The 19,486-nt window shown below is 37.4% G+C and overlaps 1 protein-coding gene across 5 annotated transcripts in view; it reads left to right on the top strand.

The window, feature by feature from the left end:
• LOC131537544 (golgin subfamily A member 6-like protein 22) overlaps nucleotides 1–19,098 on the top strand; it is a 50,162-nt gene extending 31,064 nt beyond the window's left edge. Inside the window, exons 1-5 of one of the 5 annotated variants that reach the window (XM_058771071.1) lie at nucleotides 5,748–6,090; nucleotides 8,354–8,817; nucleotides 9,476–9,517; nucleotides 9,655–10,239; nucleotides 12,893–19,098. In XM_058771071.1, the coding sequence (XP_058627054.1) occupies nucleotides 8,712–8,817; nucleotides 9,476–9,517; nucleotides 9,655–10,239; nucleotides 12,893–14,865 (2,706 nt within the window). In that variant the 5' untranslated portion in view covers nucleotides 5,748–6,090; nucleotides 8,354–8,711 and the 3' untranslated portion in view covers nucleotides 14,866–19,098. Of the gene's footprint in view, nucleotides 1–5,747; nucleotides 6,091–8,353; nucleotides 8,818–9,475; nucleotides 9,518–9,594; nucleotides 10,240–12,892 lie in introns of those variants that run through there. The other 4 variants (XM_058771068.1, XM_058771069.1, XM_058771072.1 and 1 more) reach the window with 4 other exon arrangements.
• The last annotated feature ends 388 nt before the right edge of the window (nucleotides 19,099–19,486 follow it).

Raw genomic sequence — 19,486 nt, 5'->3', positions numbered from 1 at the left:
TTAGCACACAAGCCAGAAAGGCCTCAGGATACTCTCGAGTCAATTCTTCTGTAACAGAAGTGATAACAGGTCTATCCAACACTTCCAACTCAGGTAACACTTTGCCCCCAGCCAAGTCGTTACCTAAAATAAACTCAACACCAGGCACAGGCAATGCTGGTCTTACGCCCACATCCACATACCCTGTAATTAACTCAGTCTGTAAGTATACTCGATGCAATGGCACCTTCACTACTTCCATACTGATACCTTGTACTAGAATGCTGGAACCAAGATAAGAATCCTCTGAGAATGGTAGAACATCTCCAAGTATGACCGAGCGTGCTGCCCCAGTGTCCCGCAACACTCGCACTCCAATTTGATCACCAGGTTGGCCACTAAAAGACACAAAGCCTTCAAACATGAATGGTTCATAAACAGCATCAGTAGGAACAGACAATGTTTTAATCAAACCTACAGACTGTACACCAGAAGCATACTGTTGTTTTTTCTTCAACATCCCACAATCTGCAATTACATGGCCAACCTTATGACAATAAAAACACTCACGCTTCTCTCTGGGCTGTTCTATTTTTAAATTTGACGGTGCGGTATACGGAGAGAGACAAGCAGGACTGTTTTTGTTGCCACCATGCATAGAAGAAAACACACTTTTATGCGTTAATTCAAACTCATCCGCTAACACCGCAGCGGTGGACAACTTTGTTCAACTTTGATGGTCATTCATCACCTCTCTTGTTTGTCTTATATTTTCAGTATGTGAAGAAAAAAGTTTTTTCAAGGGTGAAGGTGCAAGGTTATTAATAATTTTGTACATTAAAGAACAATTGTACAACATATCAAAATTAAGTCGTCAAGTCACCTTTATTTATATAGCGCTTTTAACAATACAGATTGTGTCAAAGCACTTAACAGTATCAAATTAGAGGATAGAGTGTCAGTAATGTATAATTATAAGATTAAACACTAAATTTTCAGTTAAAGGAATTTCATTATTGAATTCAGAGATGTCATTGTCTAGCTCATTGTCTAGTATCTGTGCAATCAAATTGGCGATAATCGCTAGAAATTAAGTGTCCCCAACTGAGCAAGCCAGAGGCGACAGCAGCAAGGAACCAAAACTCCCTCTGAGACAGAATGGAGAAAAAAACCTTGGGAGAAACCAGGCTCAGTCGGGGGGCCAGTTCTCCTCTGGCCAGACGAAACCCGCAGTTCAAAAGTTTATATTTCTATTTTTATTTTGTTGCAATTTCTAACAATAATAGTATTATGTAGTTAGGTATTTTATTATATTTTTAGTTATTTTGTTATATTTTTAGTTAAGGTCTTCACTGGGGATATGTCTCTGGGGGTCATCCGGGTGTCCTGGTCTCCGCTGACGATCAGGGCTGTAGACATCATCTCTTGGTGCTGATCCACCATCTGATCGGATACGGACTTAGAAACAGAATAGGAAAGAAACTGATAAATATTAGCGTAGATGCCATTCAACTGACAATGTAACGAGTACATCGTGTGTTATGGGGAGTGTTCCCGGTTCCGGTTGATCTAATTAATGCAGCCTAACAATCCTTTAACGGATTTGAATAATAGAAGCGTATTAGTGTGTTATGTGTAAGCCAGGCTAAAGAGATGGGTCTTTAATCTAGATTTAAACTGACAGAGTGTTTCTGCCTCCCGAACAGTGTTAGGTAGATTGTTCCAGAGTTTGGGTGCTAAATAGGAAAAGGATCTGCCGCCCGCAGTTGATTTTGATATTCTAGGTATTATCAAACGGCCAGAGTTTTGAGAACGCAGTGGACGTGGAGGACTATAATGCGATAAGAGCTCGCTCAAGTACTGAGGAACGAAGCCATTCAGGGCTTTATAAGTAGTTAACAAGATTTTAAAATCTATCCGATGTTTGATAGGGAGCCAGTGCAGTGTTGACAGAACCGGGCTAATATGGTCATACTTCCTGGTTCTAGTAAGGACTCTAGCTGCTGCATTTTGGACCAACTGTAGTTTGTTGATCAAGCGTGCAGAACAACCACCCAATAAAGCATTACAATAGTCTAACCTTGAGGTCATAAACGCATGAATTAGTATTTCTGCATTTGACGTTGAGAGCATAGGTCACAATTTAGATACGTTTTTTAGATGGAAAAACGCAGTTTTACAGATGCTAGAAACATGGCTTTCAAATGAAAGATTGCTATCAAACAGCACACCTAGGTTCCTGACTGATGAAGAAGAATTGACAGAGCAGCCATCAAGTGTTAGATAATGTTCTAGGTTATTACATGTGGGATTTTTAGGTCCGATAATTTAGCAGTAAAAAATTACTCGTCATCCAGTTTTTTATATCGACTATGCATTCCGTTAGTTTCTCAATTTGATGTGTTTCACCGGGCCGCGAAGAAATATAGAGCTGAGTATCATCAGCATAACAGTGAAAGCTAACACCATGTCTCCTGATAATATCTCCCAAGGGTAACATGTAAAGCGTGAAAAGTAACGGCCCTAGTACTGAGCCATGAGGTACTCCATACTGCACTTGTGATCGATATGATACCTCTTCATTCACTGCTACGAACTGATGGCGGTCACATAAGTACGATTTGAACCATCCTAAGGCACTTCCACTAATGCCAACAAAGTTTTCTAGTCTATTCAAAAGAATGTTGTGGTCGATAGTGTCGAACGCAGCGCTAAGATCCAGTAGAACTAATAAAGAGATACAACCACGATCAGATGATAGAAGCAGGTCATTTGTAACTCTAATGAGAGCAGTCTCAGTACTATGATACGATCTAAATCCTGACTGGAATTCCTCACAGATATCATTTTTCTCTAGGAAGGAATATAATTGTGAGGATACTACCTTTTCTAGTATCTTTGACAGAAAAGGGAGATTTGAGATCGATCTGTAATTAACTAGATCTTTGGGGTCAAGTTGTGGTTTTTTAATGAGAGGCTTAATAACAGCCAATTTGAAGGTTTTGGGGACATATCCTAATGACAATGAGGAATTAATAATAGCCAAAAGAGGATCTATGACTTTCTAAGGCTTTTCAAACTCTTATGATGATAACTAATAATAATAATAATAATGATAAACAAGTTGATGATTTTATATGGTGCAGTATCTGTTTCAGTAGGTTTATAAACACAAAGTACTGAATGAAATGAATACATGGGACAGATATTTCAAATTAGTAAACATACATTTAATAATATATTGTATGTATATATATAAATAAATAAATAAAATAATGATAATGATGATAATAATAATAATAATAATACAAATAATTGATGAACACCACATTTCATATGGTTATTACTCCTCATCCTCCACAACATTGCTCACAGGCAGGGAATACCAGAACACTCTCCTGTTTGGTGGCATGAGAGGACAAAGATTACAGATGATGTCTCTCTTCTTGACCTCCTCAACCCCTCTATTCTGTGGTCGCAAAAGAGTGGGCACCTTCAGCGAGAATTTCTTCATGAGGAAGTCCAATTCCATAAATTCATTCTCCGTATGGGATAATTTGTAAAATATGCTCTTGGAGCCACGCCGCACCTGTATCTCCACCATCTCCCCAAGCTTTGGTGCTTGCGCTTTCTTGACCTTGACGGTGGAGTGGCCATCCCTCCAATCTAGCACATTGGCATTCTCCAATTCGACAACCTCCACCTTCCTGGAGTTGGAGCTTGCCACAACACTCAGAAAGTCCTCAAGTCGAGACCACACCACCTGGACGGCTCCTCATTTGCTGCTCGACACCATGATGGAAACTGTCTGCGCTCATGAACGTGTGTCCCTCTCAAAAACTTTAGAGTGATGTCCTCCTGTGAAATGGTGTCACTGTTCACAAGAGTGACGAGTGAGGATAGAAGGCACCAGTTCTTATTCTGTGCACTGCAGTTGTCCACCCAGAATATGGTGTGGCGTACATCCCGCTCCTTCTCCAATGCAGTTGTGTATGCTGATGTAATTTCCGCTGCACTTCGCCCAGCCATTCCCTCGTGCCACAATACAGAGATGGTGTTTTTTTTGTTTGTTTTTTTCCCCACTGAGGCAAATGTTTCGTGGTATGCCACGATGCGACGAGTAAATACCGCTGACTTGACTCCTGGCATTATCACCTTCTGGAGGTCCACGCTCCGAACTGATGTCATGTCCGGCCAGTCCCTCTCTGCATCTGCCTGGTAGCTTTGGCGGCTCTCTAGGGCAGACTGCTTATGTTTGTTCCACCTTAGGCACTCTGGGCAATCTGAGCTTTCAGTCTCCCCTGTGTGGCAGTTCGCATGTTCAGCATGTTCCAAACAGTCCTCACATTGCTCCTCCCCAAGTTTGGCAAAGCTGATTTTTTTGTCTTTTATAATCTTCCTGTATGCTTCATAGGAGCAGGCGTTTCCTTTATCCAGGTAGTCTGAATGCATCATCTTTATTGTGATGTCACTTGGCAGGTACCGTCGATTTGGGGCATGCTCCCGTCTGTAATGGCTCACACAAGGATGGAAGGACTCAATGTGGTCATCAAGGGTCTTCACGTCCATCTTGTTGACTGCAGCCTGCTTTCCTCTCTGGTCCTTGGATGGAACCAGTGGCCTGGAGTTCGACTTCCCCATCATGGAAATGACAAGACTGTCATTTTTAGGGTGGTAGCCCAATGATGACAGGAAAAACATTTTGCAGACCTGTCTTGGCTCTCCTTTCTGGTTTTGCAGCCGGTAAATGAATGAGCGGCCACGGCGACTTTCTGGGCCGGTTGTTATTCTTTTGGTTGGCATTGGGGTAACTGAGTAAAACATCCATGATCGTCTTTCTGTGTAGGTCATCTCCCAGTATTGACTCCATATCTCCCTCCGTCTTTCCTCTGAAATATGGTCTGTACACCTTCTTCGACATTTGGCACCACATGGCTCTCTCATTGGTGGTCGACGTGATTCCACATCAGGCTGTGGCTCTGGCTCTTGAACTTGTTCCCCTGGGTCTCCAAGTTCCACTTCAGTCTGTGTCATCATAGGGGTTGGGACATAACCTAGGTCTGTAATGTCATCATATAAGCTGTCCACGCTGGTGGTATCCAGTAAAGTGTCCAGGATGGTCCACTCCATTTCTTCAGCGGGGGGCAGGACTTGCTGCCTCTTTGATGGAATACCTACATGTGTATCTTAAATGAAAAAGAGAGAAAATTAGTGGCATGAATGTAAATCTACATATTTCTGTGTGTGTCTGTCTGTCTGTCTGTCTGTCTGTGTACTGCAACAAATTATTATTATTATTATTATATGGACCTAGGACAACATCTTCACTCTGATCAATATATGTATATTGATGTCTGTATATCATAATATTTCATTGTACAGGGAATAACTTCAATTAGGTCCATGACAAAATAATGCATGAATTAGGCATTAATAAATGCCTAAATAATGACTAACACAATAATAAATTAATAATTTTCACCCTTAATGAAAAGGAAGAAAGAAAAGCCAACACACAAAAACGCAGCCTGGCTTCATAAGTTACATTAGGCCTACAATAATAGGATAAAACATAGAAGCTCGCAGTCATGCAGAGGGACAACATTTTCATAGGTTAATTTAATTAAGGGGAATCCAAATTAAATATATAATTTTATATTCAGAAGAAGAAACCGTGCAATAAATAAATGCTTAGGAACAGGAACCAATGTGTTTGAGCCTGAGCGCTAAGGGAGGGGGGCGTAAATACCTGCCGTCTCGCTCTGCAGAAGTTTGTTTTTGTTGAAAGCAGGGATGCTTACAGTAAAGAGAAAGAACTCTTGCTCACAACTCGCTTACTTCTCTAAACAGCGGACATAGTCTTCAAACAGCGGCCGCGAAGAGAGTGTGTTTTAAGTTGAACAGACACCTGTCACGTTAAAGAATAACTGTTACACCGATAGCTGTGTTTATGGACAGTTATATTTTCCTGCTGGACAACAACGCCGTGAATGATTAGCTTATGGATTATAACTTTGTGACATGAACAACAAAATGATGACATGGCATCGGCAATGATGTGAAGTTACAGAGGATAAAGTTACAGCTAGAAGCAGGGAGGATCAGGGGCAGGTAAGCAAAGCTATTTAAAACATCGCCTGTCAACTAGCATAATGCTATCTGAATGGACCTCTGAGAGGAAGTCCCGCCCTGGCGGCTGACAGGTGTTTATATTGTGACAGCCTCTAAATGTTTAATCTGTCACTGTTACTTACCATTCTCCGGGTATTTTCTTTTCAACGCCAGTTCGACCATCTTCTTTCCCCGGCTTTGTGCCATCTCAAACAAAATTTGTGTGAAGTTAGAAGGGTGAAATCGCAAATGTTAAAACCGTCCCGCGAGGATGCCGCGAAATCAGCTGTGTGTGTTCACCATGGCAACAGTAACTTCACTGCGCAGCAACACGGTTCTTTTTTGTCAGTTAAAACATAACAAGAATACAGTAATGGATGTTACTGTACTCATGCTTTGTTTCACTAGGGCTTTTTGCAGTTACTGTACAAACGACTACCGTTTTTCTCCAAAACGACACACATTTGAGATAAGGGCTGCGTCCGAAATCGCATACTACTTGTGTAGGTACTACATTTGAATTCGAACGTACTACACGACCGTTAAAAAAGTACGTTCTATATAGTATGAATGAGGGTAGTATGAATGGAATTCGGACGTACTACATCCGCCATGTTGATGTTGTCACGTGTCATGCGTCATATGACGCCGCCTCTCCCGCAGCCTCATGGGATAGTAAAGTGTCCATCGTATGCCTACTACAGAATTCGGAAGGAAGTAGTAGGTCATCCGGGTACTTCTCGCCTACTATTTTTCGAATACTATGAATTCGGACATACTACTCGCCTCGCATACTGTTTTTCGCATACTATATAGTAGGGAAGTATGCGATTTCGGACGCACCCAAGATGTTTTGTCACATAACAAAGGATGCCTTGAATGTCATGAAAATGATAATAACTCATTTTTGACCAAAAATGCAGTTACTGCCTTTTTGCTTTGTAGGGCAGTACAGCTCTAATTGAACTGGGAAATGCCAAAATCTCAAAATACATGACAACGCACATTTTATTAACACATTAAAACTGGTATCATGAACGTTGTTTGTCACCCTTAAATAATTAAAATATTACAGTTAAGATCTATTAACTTGGGTATTTTGGGTTTGGTCTTTTTAATGCTTTTTAATTGTTGTTGTTGTTGTTAATGTACTTCTGAGTAAGATGATTGTTATTTGTGAGTAGCACAGGTATATATGTAGCAATAGCCAGCAATACAATGTATGGGTCAAAATTAGCGATTTTCTTTTATGCCAAAAATCATTAGGACATCAAGTAAAGATCATGTTCCATGAAGATGTTTAGTAAACTTCCTACCATAAATATATCAAAACTTAATTTTTGATTAGTAATATGCATTGCTTAGAACTTCATTTGGACAACTTTAAAAGCGATTTTCTCAATATTTAGATTTTTTTGCACCCTCCCCAGATAGCATGGTGACCTTGATACAATGTTGAGTTTTGATCCAAACCATCATTTTGGTTGAGATTGACATTTCAGTATTTAATTCTGATGAAAGCTGACAGCACACACGGGTAAAGACAGTGACATTGAACTAACAGTGATTTGTACAAGATCATGCAGGCATGTATCTCTTCAGAACATCTCTTCAGAACACATATCAAACCATGATGGCAATTTACAATTGCTTTAGCTCTAATCCACTGGGGGCTTAGTTTCAGGCTGGGCTTTCATGATAGTAATTCTTAGTAATTCTATTTGAAAATGGTTGAAAAACACCAGTTGGAGTTTGAAAATGTAATTGTAAGTCTAATTGATTCTTCCTTATTAGAAAGAAAACACAGGTGCATCCTATAGAGAAGTCTTGTTTGTTGAGCCACCTGCAGGGTTTCAAACAATGGTGCATCTAATTATTTATCTGTTCCTTTGTTTTGCATGCTTGTTATTTGCATTTGATTTATTGTTACTGAATCTAACAAGTTGTTTATTCATGATGTGTAAATCTCAATTAAAAAAAAAATAATAATAATACCGTTATGACTGGTTTTGTGGTCCATGGTCACATTTAGATTGGAGTTGGAGTGCTTTCAAGAAATATTACTTAAATATTTAGTTCTTAATATACAATTAATACTGCATAAAACAAGACAGCTTTTACATTGATAAAATATGTATATTTGTGATTGTGAATTCTGACATCAAAGTAATTTGATAGGGTCAGGTACAGTACAAGCACCATGTGCCGAAGTCCTTTTCTCCTGTGAGAAATGTTCAATACAGTATGTGTGTGTGTGTTTCAGTGTGAAGAAAAACAAAGTCAGAAAACAGACAAGCTGGAAACTACATAGGATGAGCAGTGTTTGACAGTTGAAGGACAAGACACGTGATACACATCAACAGTGCTCAGCTGCTCCAGACAAACATCTCAGATCATCAGATCACACAGGCAGTGAGAGAGTGTGTGTCTGATCCAGGACCTCATGCGTTCACTTTACTGAGGAGAGTGAAATATGTGCTGGTAAAATTCATTGAATGCACTATAGTGATCACAACTGTTGAAGAGACACACAGGGTGTGGAGGAGAACATCTTCAGCTTGAATGATAAAGAAAAAATCTGCACTGATATTTTCAAAAGAGCACAGAAGACTGACTCAGCAATGGACAAAGACCAAGACAGCAGACCTGGGCATTCTGATCTCAGAAAGACTAAAAAAAATGATGAAAGAAGCATTTTTTACAGTCTCAAGAGTTTCCCAATACTTTGTAAGTTTTCATGATTGTGATGTCTTGAATACAGTGGCATCAACAGCATCTACATACTTTTATAATTAATAAAATTACAGAAACAAATGCCATATATAGTGCTGAACATGCTGGCACAGATACAGACACTCGATCAGATGACTATGTATTTATATCTAAACTAATGGACATACGTTTACATAAATTCATTTAGCAGACACTTTTATTCATAACCAAAATCTTAAATCATTTTATAAACAATTTGATATCACACACTGGCTTCACAGTATAGTTTTATTGGTAACACTTTACAATAAGGTGTAATTTGTTAACATTAGTTAATGTATTAACTAACATGAACAAAGAATGAACAATGCATTTATTACACTATTTATTAATCTTTGTTCAGTTGTTCATTGTTTATTCATGTTAGTCCACAATGCATTAACTAATGTTAAACACAACACAATCACGCATTGTGGTTTATTGCATTGGTAAATGCTGAAATTAACATTAACTAATATTAATAAATGCTGTAGAAGTATTGTTCAATCTTAGTTCATGTTTACTAATGTTGTTAACTAATGAACCTTATTGTAAAGTGTTACCGTTTTATTTCATCATTTACCATGCTTCTATCCAAAACAATTTATGAACTAAGCAGGATTTTTGATTGCAGGGAGCAAAAAAGAGAGAAGTCCAGATGGCAGTCGTCCTAACAGTAAGTCTCAGTGTAAGACTGTTCTACTATTCTACTGAATATAGTTGTTTAATATATATTTTGCTACATTTTTTCAGTGTCAAAACTGAATCTGGTTGTGTGTGGAAGTGACAGGACATTAAAATCCTCGATATTAGAGCTGTTCCTGCAGCAGACAGACAGAAGATCGGAGTGTGTGTGGAGTGAAATTGAGATTCATGGTCGTCTGATCAGTCTGGCGGAGCTTCCAGCTCTCAATCAGCTCTCGGAAGAGGAAGCAATGCATCAGTCTCTTCACTGCATGTCTCACTGTGATCGTGGAGTTCATGTTTTCCTCCTCATTATTAATGTCGGTGGATTAACTAATGATGACAAAGCAGAAATTGAGAAGATCCAGAAGATCTTTGACCCCAGAGAGCATTTCATACTGCTTTTCACCACAGATTACTCTGTTGGAGCACCACTGATGGACTTCATGAAATCCAGCCCAGAAATTCAGAATTTAATCAGTCTCTATGGGAATCAGTACAGATTGATGGGGTTAAAACAACCTGAAAACTCAACACATATCCCAGAACTACTGGATTATATAGAGAATATGAAGACTGAACCATATTCACTGCAGATGTATGTGAAAGCTCAAGAGAACCGAGCCAGACATCAAACAGAAGAGAAATATAAAGAAGAACTAAAGAGAATGAAGGATGAAATTGATGAGTTAAAGCAGAAGATGCAGTCAGAGGGTGAGTGGATTTTACTCTCAGAATCTCTCACAGGACCCATTACAAATAGTTTGTACAGAATGTGTGTACAGAAAATTAGGCCAGCATTTATTGTTGACTCAGGAATCATCATATCTCCAGGTGTCTTAGCAACAAGTTATATTACAAGATATGGAACTTAACATTTTAAAATCTAATGTTATATACCATAAAACCCATTTGTGATGTGATTTCCCAGATAGCAAGCCAAGTCAATTTTGATGCGTCAACGCTAACTGCATTGGATTAATGTTGTAAAGTGATGTTGGTTCCATATCGCTTTTGCACCTGCAATTCATGTTGAAACAAAGTTGAGATTTCAACAGAAAAAATCTATCATCACAATCAACATTACACTATGACTGATTCTACATCACTGCTGCTGTGTCATTTCTGTATTGAAATGAACAAAAATAGTCAGTGAATCAATCCTACACTACTGGTGTTGAATCGATACTGTAATTTCAAATAAAAAACATAAATATATGTGTGTATATATATATATATATATATATATATATATATATATATATATATATATACAGTATGTACACATATATATATATATATATATATATATATATATATATATAATTTGTAATATCATTTAATCAATCTTAATGTGATGTTGGTTCTAAATCAATTTTGTTGAAACATTGAAAATGATAACATAAAATAACCATGTGATGTACTGCAATGGTTCATCCCTACGGTAGGGATACATTTGCAGCTTTATTAGAGTTGCGGTCATACAAGCAGTGGTCAAGACACAGGGCTGACAAAATCATAAACATTAAACAGGCAGGCAGCGATCAGTCATGGAGCAGAAACAAGTGTAGGTCAGGGCAGGCGGCTAACAACAACACTGTACAACAAGGTAGCAAAAGTAGTCATGTTATGTTCAACACGGAAAAAATAGAACACATTTCACATTGAAGCACTGTTTTGGAGCTTGATTCGTTTTTCCAAAAGCTTGACGTCCGCCTGAAAACCATGTGACTGCTTCAGTATCTGCTTCAAACGAAGCAAACCTCAGTGCCGTTTCCTTTACATTGTAATGTGTTAGCATTGTTTTTTAAAATCGTAATTTACACATTAATCTCAATTGAACTTTGCCCATTAAATAACAGTCCTAAGGACTGAGGCAGAGTTAAAATAGACAGATCACTGATTTAACTTATGGATTTATGTTTGATTTATTTGACTTATTTTAGTGACAGTACACTGACTCAAATGAATGACTTTGACAATGACCATTTTTATATAAAATAAAACAAATAATCATTTGTAGAACCAGATGTGAAACCAGCAGCTGTAATGGAACACAGCACTATGGAACGTGTTATTCATTTTTATGAACACTAGATGGCCACATGATAAACCGTTTTGAAAAGCTTTGAGTAATGAACCTTTTCCCGATACAATTGTGTTCAGAACGCTTCACTTTGTCATCACTAAGCAAATGTCCAAAGGGCAGGCGGCAAAGGTTCCAAAACGAGAGGCAGGCAAGGTAACAATAGACAGTACGAGAATGATAAGAAACGCTCAGTAAGAGGCGCTCTTTGTGACATGCACCAAGTTAAATTGAATGTTATGTTGAAAAACATGATGTTACTTAAGAGCAAGTCAATTCAGCTGTCATGCATAGTCACATTCAGGAATGTTAATATGCTATTCACTTTTTTTTAATTGTTCAACACAATAATCTAACTATATTTATAATACTGTTGAATTATGTATATTTAATCTATTTATTTAAAATCGATTAATGCTTTAATATCAAATGGAAAGAATATGGCAAGGTGTCCAATCATTCCACCCAAGTTTATCTCCATCCCTAATTAAACACATCTGAATCAGATAATCAAGATCATTAGAGATCAATAAAATCAACAAACACCTCTGAACTATGGCCATTGCATGAATCTCATTTTCTGTGAAACTACATAACATAAAAGTTTCACTTGTAGAATCAAGCGCTTAGGTTATTTTTTTTTTCTTCTTCAATGAAATTTCTTTAAAGCTGCACATTCACCTTAATAAAAGATCAGTTTTAATACAATTTCAAGGTTATAAATCAATCAAAAATTGAATTCAGTGTAGCACTTCATGTTCCTTGTAATTGTGAAATTTACTAGGAATTTCTAAATGAAAATTATTTCTACACTCTTAAAAATAAAGGTGTATAAAAGGTTCTTCACAGCGATGCCATAGAAGAACCATTTTTGGTTCCACAAAGAAACATTCAGTCAAAGGTTCTTTAAAGAACCATCTCTTTCTTACCTGATGGTTTTTATAATCTGAAGAACCTTCTTTTTTGTGATGTTAAAGGTTCTTTATGGAACCATTTAGACAAAAAGGTTCTTCTGTGGCATCGTGAAGCCCCTTTATTTTTAAGAGTGTACACCAGTGTTTTTCAGTACGTTTTAGTACAATATTTTTGACTTGATTTCAGCCTATTTGCCTATTTATTAAATGCTACGTGTTTTGTCATAATTATTCCAGAAAAATTATAGTTATTCCACTACTGACTTTCTTCTTTTCTTACAAAATAAATTAATAAAGTAGTGCAATGATCTGCTTTTAACAGGTATTTAAATTCTGCAGTAATCTCGAATATTAATTTGTGTTTCAGGTGCTGAAGGTGAAGTAGATGATCTGGAGTGGAGGATCGTGTTGATCGGGAAGACAGGAAATGGAAAGAGTGCAACAGGAAACACTATTCTGGGAAAAGAGGAGTTTGTGAGTAAATTAACACTAGATTCAATGACGACAGTTTGTCAGAAGGGTGTTGGTGAAGTTGATGGCCGATCAGTAGCTGTTGTTGATACTCCAGGTCTCTTTGACACGACACTGTCAAATGATCAAGTGACAGAAGAAATAATGAAATGTGTTTCAATGATGTCACCTGGACCTCATGTGTTTGTCATTGTGTTGAGTGTGGTAAGATTCACCAAAGAAGAAACAGACACTGTAGATCTGATAAAGAAGATCTTTGGTCCAAAATCTGCTCAGTTCAGCATTGTTCTGTTCACTAGAGGAGACGAACTTGAGGGTGAATCTATAGAGGATTATGTGAAGAGAAGTAAGTCTGCAGAACTGAAGAAACTGATCAGAGATTGTGGAAACAGATTCATGATTTTTAATAACAGAGAAAAACGAGACAAAACTCAAGTGATTCAACTGTTAAACATGATAGAAGAGCTGAAAAATACTAATGAGGGTCGATACTTCACTAACAGCATGTTTGAGGAGGCGGAGATGTCCATTAAAAAGAAAACGGAGGAGATAATGAAAGAGAGAGAGAGAGAAATTCAGAGTCAGAGAGAAGAATTACAAGCCGAATACGAGATGGAAATGAAAAGCATGATGAAGAGACTCCAGGAAGAGAAACAAAGAGCAGATGAGGAGAGATTGAAAATGCAGAATCAGTTCAGAGAAAAAGAGGAAGAACTCAGAAAAGAGTTTGAAGAAAAAGAGAAAACAGAACAGAAGAAACGAGAGATTGAAAACCAGAAACGATCAGAGAAAGAAAAACAGCAAAGAGCTGAATATTATCAACAAATTGAAGAGATGAAGAGAGAGATGGAAAATCAGAGATCACAGTATGAAAAACAGCAAAAAGAAAGAGAAGAAGAAGAAAGAAAGAAAGAAGAGAAATACACACAAGATCAAGAAAAGATGAAAAATGAACAAAAGCGTATTTTAGCAGAGTTACAGATGAAACAAGAAGAAGAAATAAAGAAGAGAGAATCTGAGGAGCAAAGGAGGATTAAAGAAGAAGAGGAAGAAAGAAAGGAATGGGAGAGAAAAATAAAAGAGGCTGAATATGAAAGAAAAGAGGAAATTAAACGACAGCAGAGAGAATGGCAGGATGAAAAGAAACTGCAGATGAGAGAACGAAAAGAAGAAGAAAGAAGGAGAAAAGAGCAACATGAGAAACAGCTGAAAGAAAAACAAGAAGAACTGGATCAAATGAGAAAGAAATTTGAAAGAGAGAGAAAAGAAGAAAGACAGAAGATAGAAGATGAAAGACAAAAACAGAGAATTGAGAGAGCAGAAAAAGAGAAAGAATATGAAGCAAAGAAAATTGAAATGAAAAGACATTATGAGGAACTGGAAGAAGAGAGAATAGAAGAGTGGGAGAAAAGAAAACTAGAAGATGATGAGAGGCAAGAAGAAGAGAGAAAGAGATGGAAGAAAATGATTGAAGATGTGAAACAAGAGCAAGAAAAAGAGATGAAGAAAAGAGAAACAGAGAAGAAGGAGAGAAAAGAAAGAGAAGAGAAAGAGAGAGATCAAATTAGACAGAAACATGAAAAGGACATAAAGATGATGAAGAAGAAACATGCAGATGAAGCCAGAAAACAAGCAGAAGAATTTAATGAGTTCAGAGAGAAAAAAGAGCAGCACATTCAGGAGCTCCAGCAGACGCTGGAAGAACATCAGAAACACAACGAGTTCCTGGAAACACTCTATCAACACTTGAAAGACCGGACAGGAGAAGACATAAAAGATCTAAAAGACAAGAAAGAACGAGAAAGACAAGAGCTACTACAAAAGATTGAAAAACAAAAAAATAAAAAAACAAACTGTGTTATTATGTGATCATGTCAAAGTATAAATAATGTCATTTTTAAACATATATTACAAGCTAAAAAATTCTTTGGACTGTTTTAGTAGAGTGCTCTTGTATTGCGCTGTACATTTGTTTTGTTTTGTTTTCATAATTCTTTGTTCATAATTTACTTGTTAGTTACATGGGATATTTGTCCCAACACTATATTGATAGTGAGAGATAAGAAGGAATTTCAACGTTTCAAGTAGCTAATGTTGTAGTAAAGCAGTTTGGTTTAACACTGAAGTCAGACACAAAGTTAGAATGAACACTGAAACATACACATATAAGATTAAGTAAACTGATCATTTTTACCATAATTTTGTCTCCTGCTTTCTTCTCTTTCCTGGTTTCCTAAAACCAAATCTGCTTGCTCATATTATTCAGCTGCAACACAAAACTCTGTAAAAATAATAAATGTTTGACATCTAAATGTTTGACTTATTTTTTTTTTTTAAATTGGACTCTTATTGGAATCAAAACTAGGAATCGATAAGAATTGGAATCGGAATTTATTAAATTCAAACGATACTCAACAATAACTGAGGGCCCTTCTAACCTCCATGACGAGCTCGCCAGGGTTCTTGCTAAAGCAGTTAAACCTTTCACACATAAATTTAAAATATTCTAGCTGACCCCCAGAGTAGGCAACTGTTATTTTAGAATGTATTGCCTTATTATTTCCATAGCGACATGTCATCCTTGTGACGTAACACACCGCACCCACTATAGCTCTGAATGAGTGATGTATCGCTTTTATTTCATTTTTCCTTTTTTATTCAAAATATTCACAAATGTGTTCATTATATTATGAAATATCTGATATTCAGATTCTCAAATATCTGCAAGTAAAAGTATTTGGTCGTTTAAACACCTTTATAATAATGATGTTAGTTGATCTATAACCCGCAATGGATGCTGCTATGTTAGTTTGCGCTTACAGCACATACACGGATTGTCTGGTCTCGTCTACTTCACTTACATTCTTTAAATAAACACCTTGTATTACCGTTACCCCAGTTGTCCTCTTCCTCTGTTGGTGTGACAGAAGACCAGACAATTTCCAACAAATACTATGGACATCCTATTTTCTAACCCTGTGAATTCACTCCTCACTGTTTTTCAAGATGGCCGTCTAATTGAGGATTATGTTGAGGAATTTCTTGATCTTTCCTATAGGGTACCATGGATGGTCTGATACCATCTGTTCTTTGGAGCGCTATATTGAATATGCACTGTGGCTAAGTGGTTCATCCTTCACTAAATGCCGAATGCCCTGTGGATGAAACCGTAGACCCTGTGTCGCCTGTCTCCGCTGCGACAGCTTTCAATATTATCACAGCAAGTGCTTCCGTATTCCCTCGGGAGAGGAAGGTTATCTCAAACAGCGCAGATTTGGTGGCAAAGCTTGCGGATCCTCCTATCATTTCCATTAGGAAGACTATGAAAATGAATTACACTCTGCTATGCTCATGTCCAAAATCCATACACAATCAACATAATTATGAATCCGTTGCAGTGAGTAAAAGTCACAAATCTATTCCTGAAAATCAATTTGCAGAGTATGTAGTTTCCTGAAACTGACAGAGCGAAACCCGCTCCAGAATTTGCACCAGCCACCGAGTTCTATCTGGCCTCAGAGTCCAATTCTGCTCCTGAATCTGCTTCAATCCATGAGCCAGCTTCAGAGTCTGGGCCAACCCCAAAGATTATTAAATCCTCAGTACTTCACTTCACCTCTGTCCAAAGGAGGAGATAGAGGAAGAAGAAACGGTCCTCTACCGGGCTAGTCCATGACCACAGCCCAGTATCTGTAAACCCAGCCCCAGAGTCCACTCCAGTCTCAGAGTCCAGTAATAAGCACGTTCCAGTTTCAGAACTGTTCTGTGGTGGTTTACCTTCAATCCTAACATCCATTCAAGAATTCTGTTGGGTTTCTTATCAAATATTTGAAAGCATTTTCAGATGTCTTTTTGCATGTGAATCACTATAGTTCTGTTTATCTGAATTTGTCGAGGCGTTGAGGGAATGTCTAGACATGTTCCACATTCAGGTATCATTCTGAATCTGACTAACTGTGTTTTCTTATAGTTGCATCAAGGGTCTGTGTTTAAAAGACATCGGCTACAATCAAACACAACATGTCATGACATTGTGTAAACTTCAATGTTTTCATTGGGAGTCTGTGTGTGAGTCATCACAATACATGTCTAATGTTGGAACTGTAGACTGACTGTCAGATGCAGTGTAATACAAACAGAGAGAAGAGCACATTTACATTAATCACCATAAAGGTGACTCAACTGCCAGCACAGCACTGAACCTTTACCTTTAGCCTAGTCTGTGACTCATACACAAACACAAACCGTTAATGCGTACATGGTTTACATTTTGGCATTATGTGTATTACTTGCAAATCAATTTCACAATTGCTAGCTTCATGCTCTGCTATTTGAGCTACAGGAACCAGCCTTCAGCCTAAATGTCACTGACTGAAATCACACTATCAGTTAAAGTGTCAAAAGCAGTAATGTCTTCATAAACAGAGAACAGAATAATTAAATATATGACTCAATCACTCATTTCAGTTCAGTTTCAGATTTACACCTGTGTGTTTGTGTGTGTCAGATTATTTCTGACTTTGTGTTTGACCAAATGAGGCTTAGTAGTGAAAAAATAGATCTGGGATGCATTCTGATGCAGTTAAGAAATGTCGATGGTGAATACAGCACATAACACACATAAACACTAAAAACAGACATAATACAATGGAATTAAATTAAAATGAAGAAAGTGAGCGTCCCATCAAATTGATTCTGTAATATTTTTAACTATCATATTTATCTTTTTAACCACTACAGAAGCAGGGTTGAGCCTGGTCAGTACCTGGATGGGAGACCTCCTGAGAAAACTAGGTTGCTGTTGGGAGAGGTGTTAGTGAGGCCAGCAGGGGGTGCTCACCCTGTGCTCTGTGTGGGTCCTAAAGCCCCAGTGTGGTGATGGGGACACTATATTTTCAAAAAGCACCGTCCTTCGGATGACGGCATAAAAAATCTCAGGATGATCTCACAAGAGAAAAATGACAAATATTCAGTCTATATGTTTTCTTTTTTTTTTATACTGTTATTCTCTACAGCAGCCTGTTTTTGATTTCATGACACTTTAACATTGTGTCCTTAACGACACAAGATGTCATTACTGCAGATCTGCTTTAATTTATTTATTTTTTTCATATTTTTATTTGCAAAAAAAAAAAAAAAATGTTAATACTTAAGTTAAGAGGATTTACACATTGAAATTGCAATATCTGTCATAAAAAGCTAAATATGTTATCTTTAGTGTGTATGGAAACAACTGACATCTAAGGTTACTGACTAAATTGTACATGGCATAGAGAAAACCATCAAATCCCCTATTTTGTATATTATTTTTTAATATCAGTATTTACAAAACTGCAAAAAATTTGAAAAAGCTATTGAAATATATTTCATTTTTATAGAAATTAAAAAAGAAAAAAAAAAGTATATAATGAATGTTGTTGTAACGTTGTGGTAAGGACATTTTGTAAGAAGAAGAGTTGAAAAACATTAAAAATAAACATGTTCCTGATTAAAATCTTAATGACTCCATGCAATTTTGTTGACCTTTTTATATGTATTACAGACTCTGATGGTTAAAATTAAAATTCACAGGGGTTGATTTTTTTTCAATTTTGGAGAGTCAAAAGTGCCCGTAGTTGCAGAAACAGAATGTCCCCTTGCTCCTCGGGGGCCACCTGAGTTTGGAGGGAATCTTCTGTCATGCTTGAAGAAAAATAACAGCATTTACTTTTAGAATGACATGAGTAATAACAGAATTTACAGTAAGGCTACCAACAAATCCAGGTAACCATGTTCATTAAATTTATTTACAATATGCACACATTCACTCTTAAGCATCTACGTAATATGCTAAAACAGCTCTGTTAATGCGTTCCCATCAGTGTCTTGCCTTTACACTTGCTCTGCTGCTCTGTAAGCATATCTAGTCTACCAAAACCAAAAGCAATAACCTGCCATGTCCAATACAAAAATGTGCTTTGTTAAACTGGACTGTTGGTGGATAGTGAATAAGACAGCTAAAATATTGATCTACTGTGGCGTAACTCTTAAGTAAATTTGATTCACGGTGTAGCATTCTTAGACAGTTCAGCACTAATGTTATGCACCTTCCTCTCTCTCTCTCTGTGTGTCTGTGCTTTCTTTCCGTGACTAACCATCATTAATCTACTCTCTAGGGGCAGGATCTTGACAGCATGCCAGTGAGAACTCTGGGAAAGCCAAAAGAACTGTCCAAAAACAGAGCAGCTTTTCTTGTTTGGGAGCTGCACGACACTCAAACACACATGAATGGATGTGGACGGGTGGTGTGGTATCACTATTACTATTCAATAGGGATATTATGAACATATAGAATGACTTGCAGTTGCTATACCTTCCTGTGAAGCTGCTTGGAAACATACTATACCAACATACTACGACTATGAATAACACAATTCACAAGTCGCATTTCCTTTACAAAATGTAAAAACCTAGTATGAGCTCATGTGTTTAGCGTATGTGTACAAACACT

The sequence above is a fragment of the Onychostoma macrolepis genome, chromosome 03 (assembly GCF_012432095.1).
Source record: "Onychostoma macrolepis isolate SWU-2019 chromosome 03, ASM1243209v1, whole genome shotgun sequence".
NCBI lineage: Eukaryota > Metazoa > Chordata > Actinopteri > Cypriniformes > Cyprinidae > Onychostoma > Onychostoma macrolepis.
This window is presented reverse-complemented; position numbering and strand designations above follow the sequence as displayed.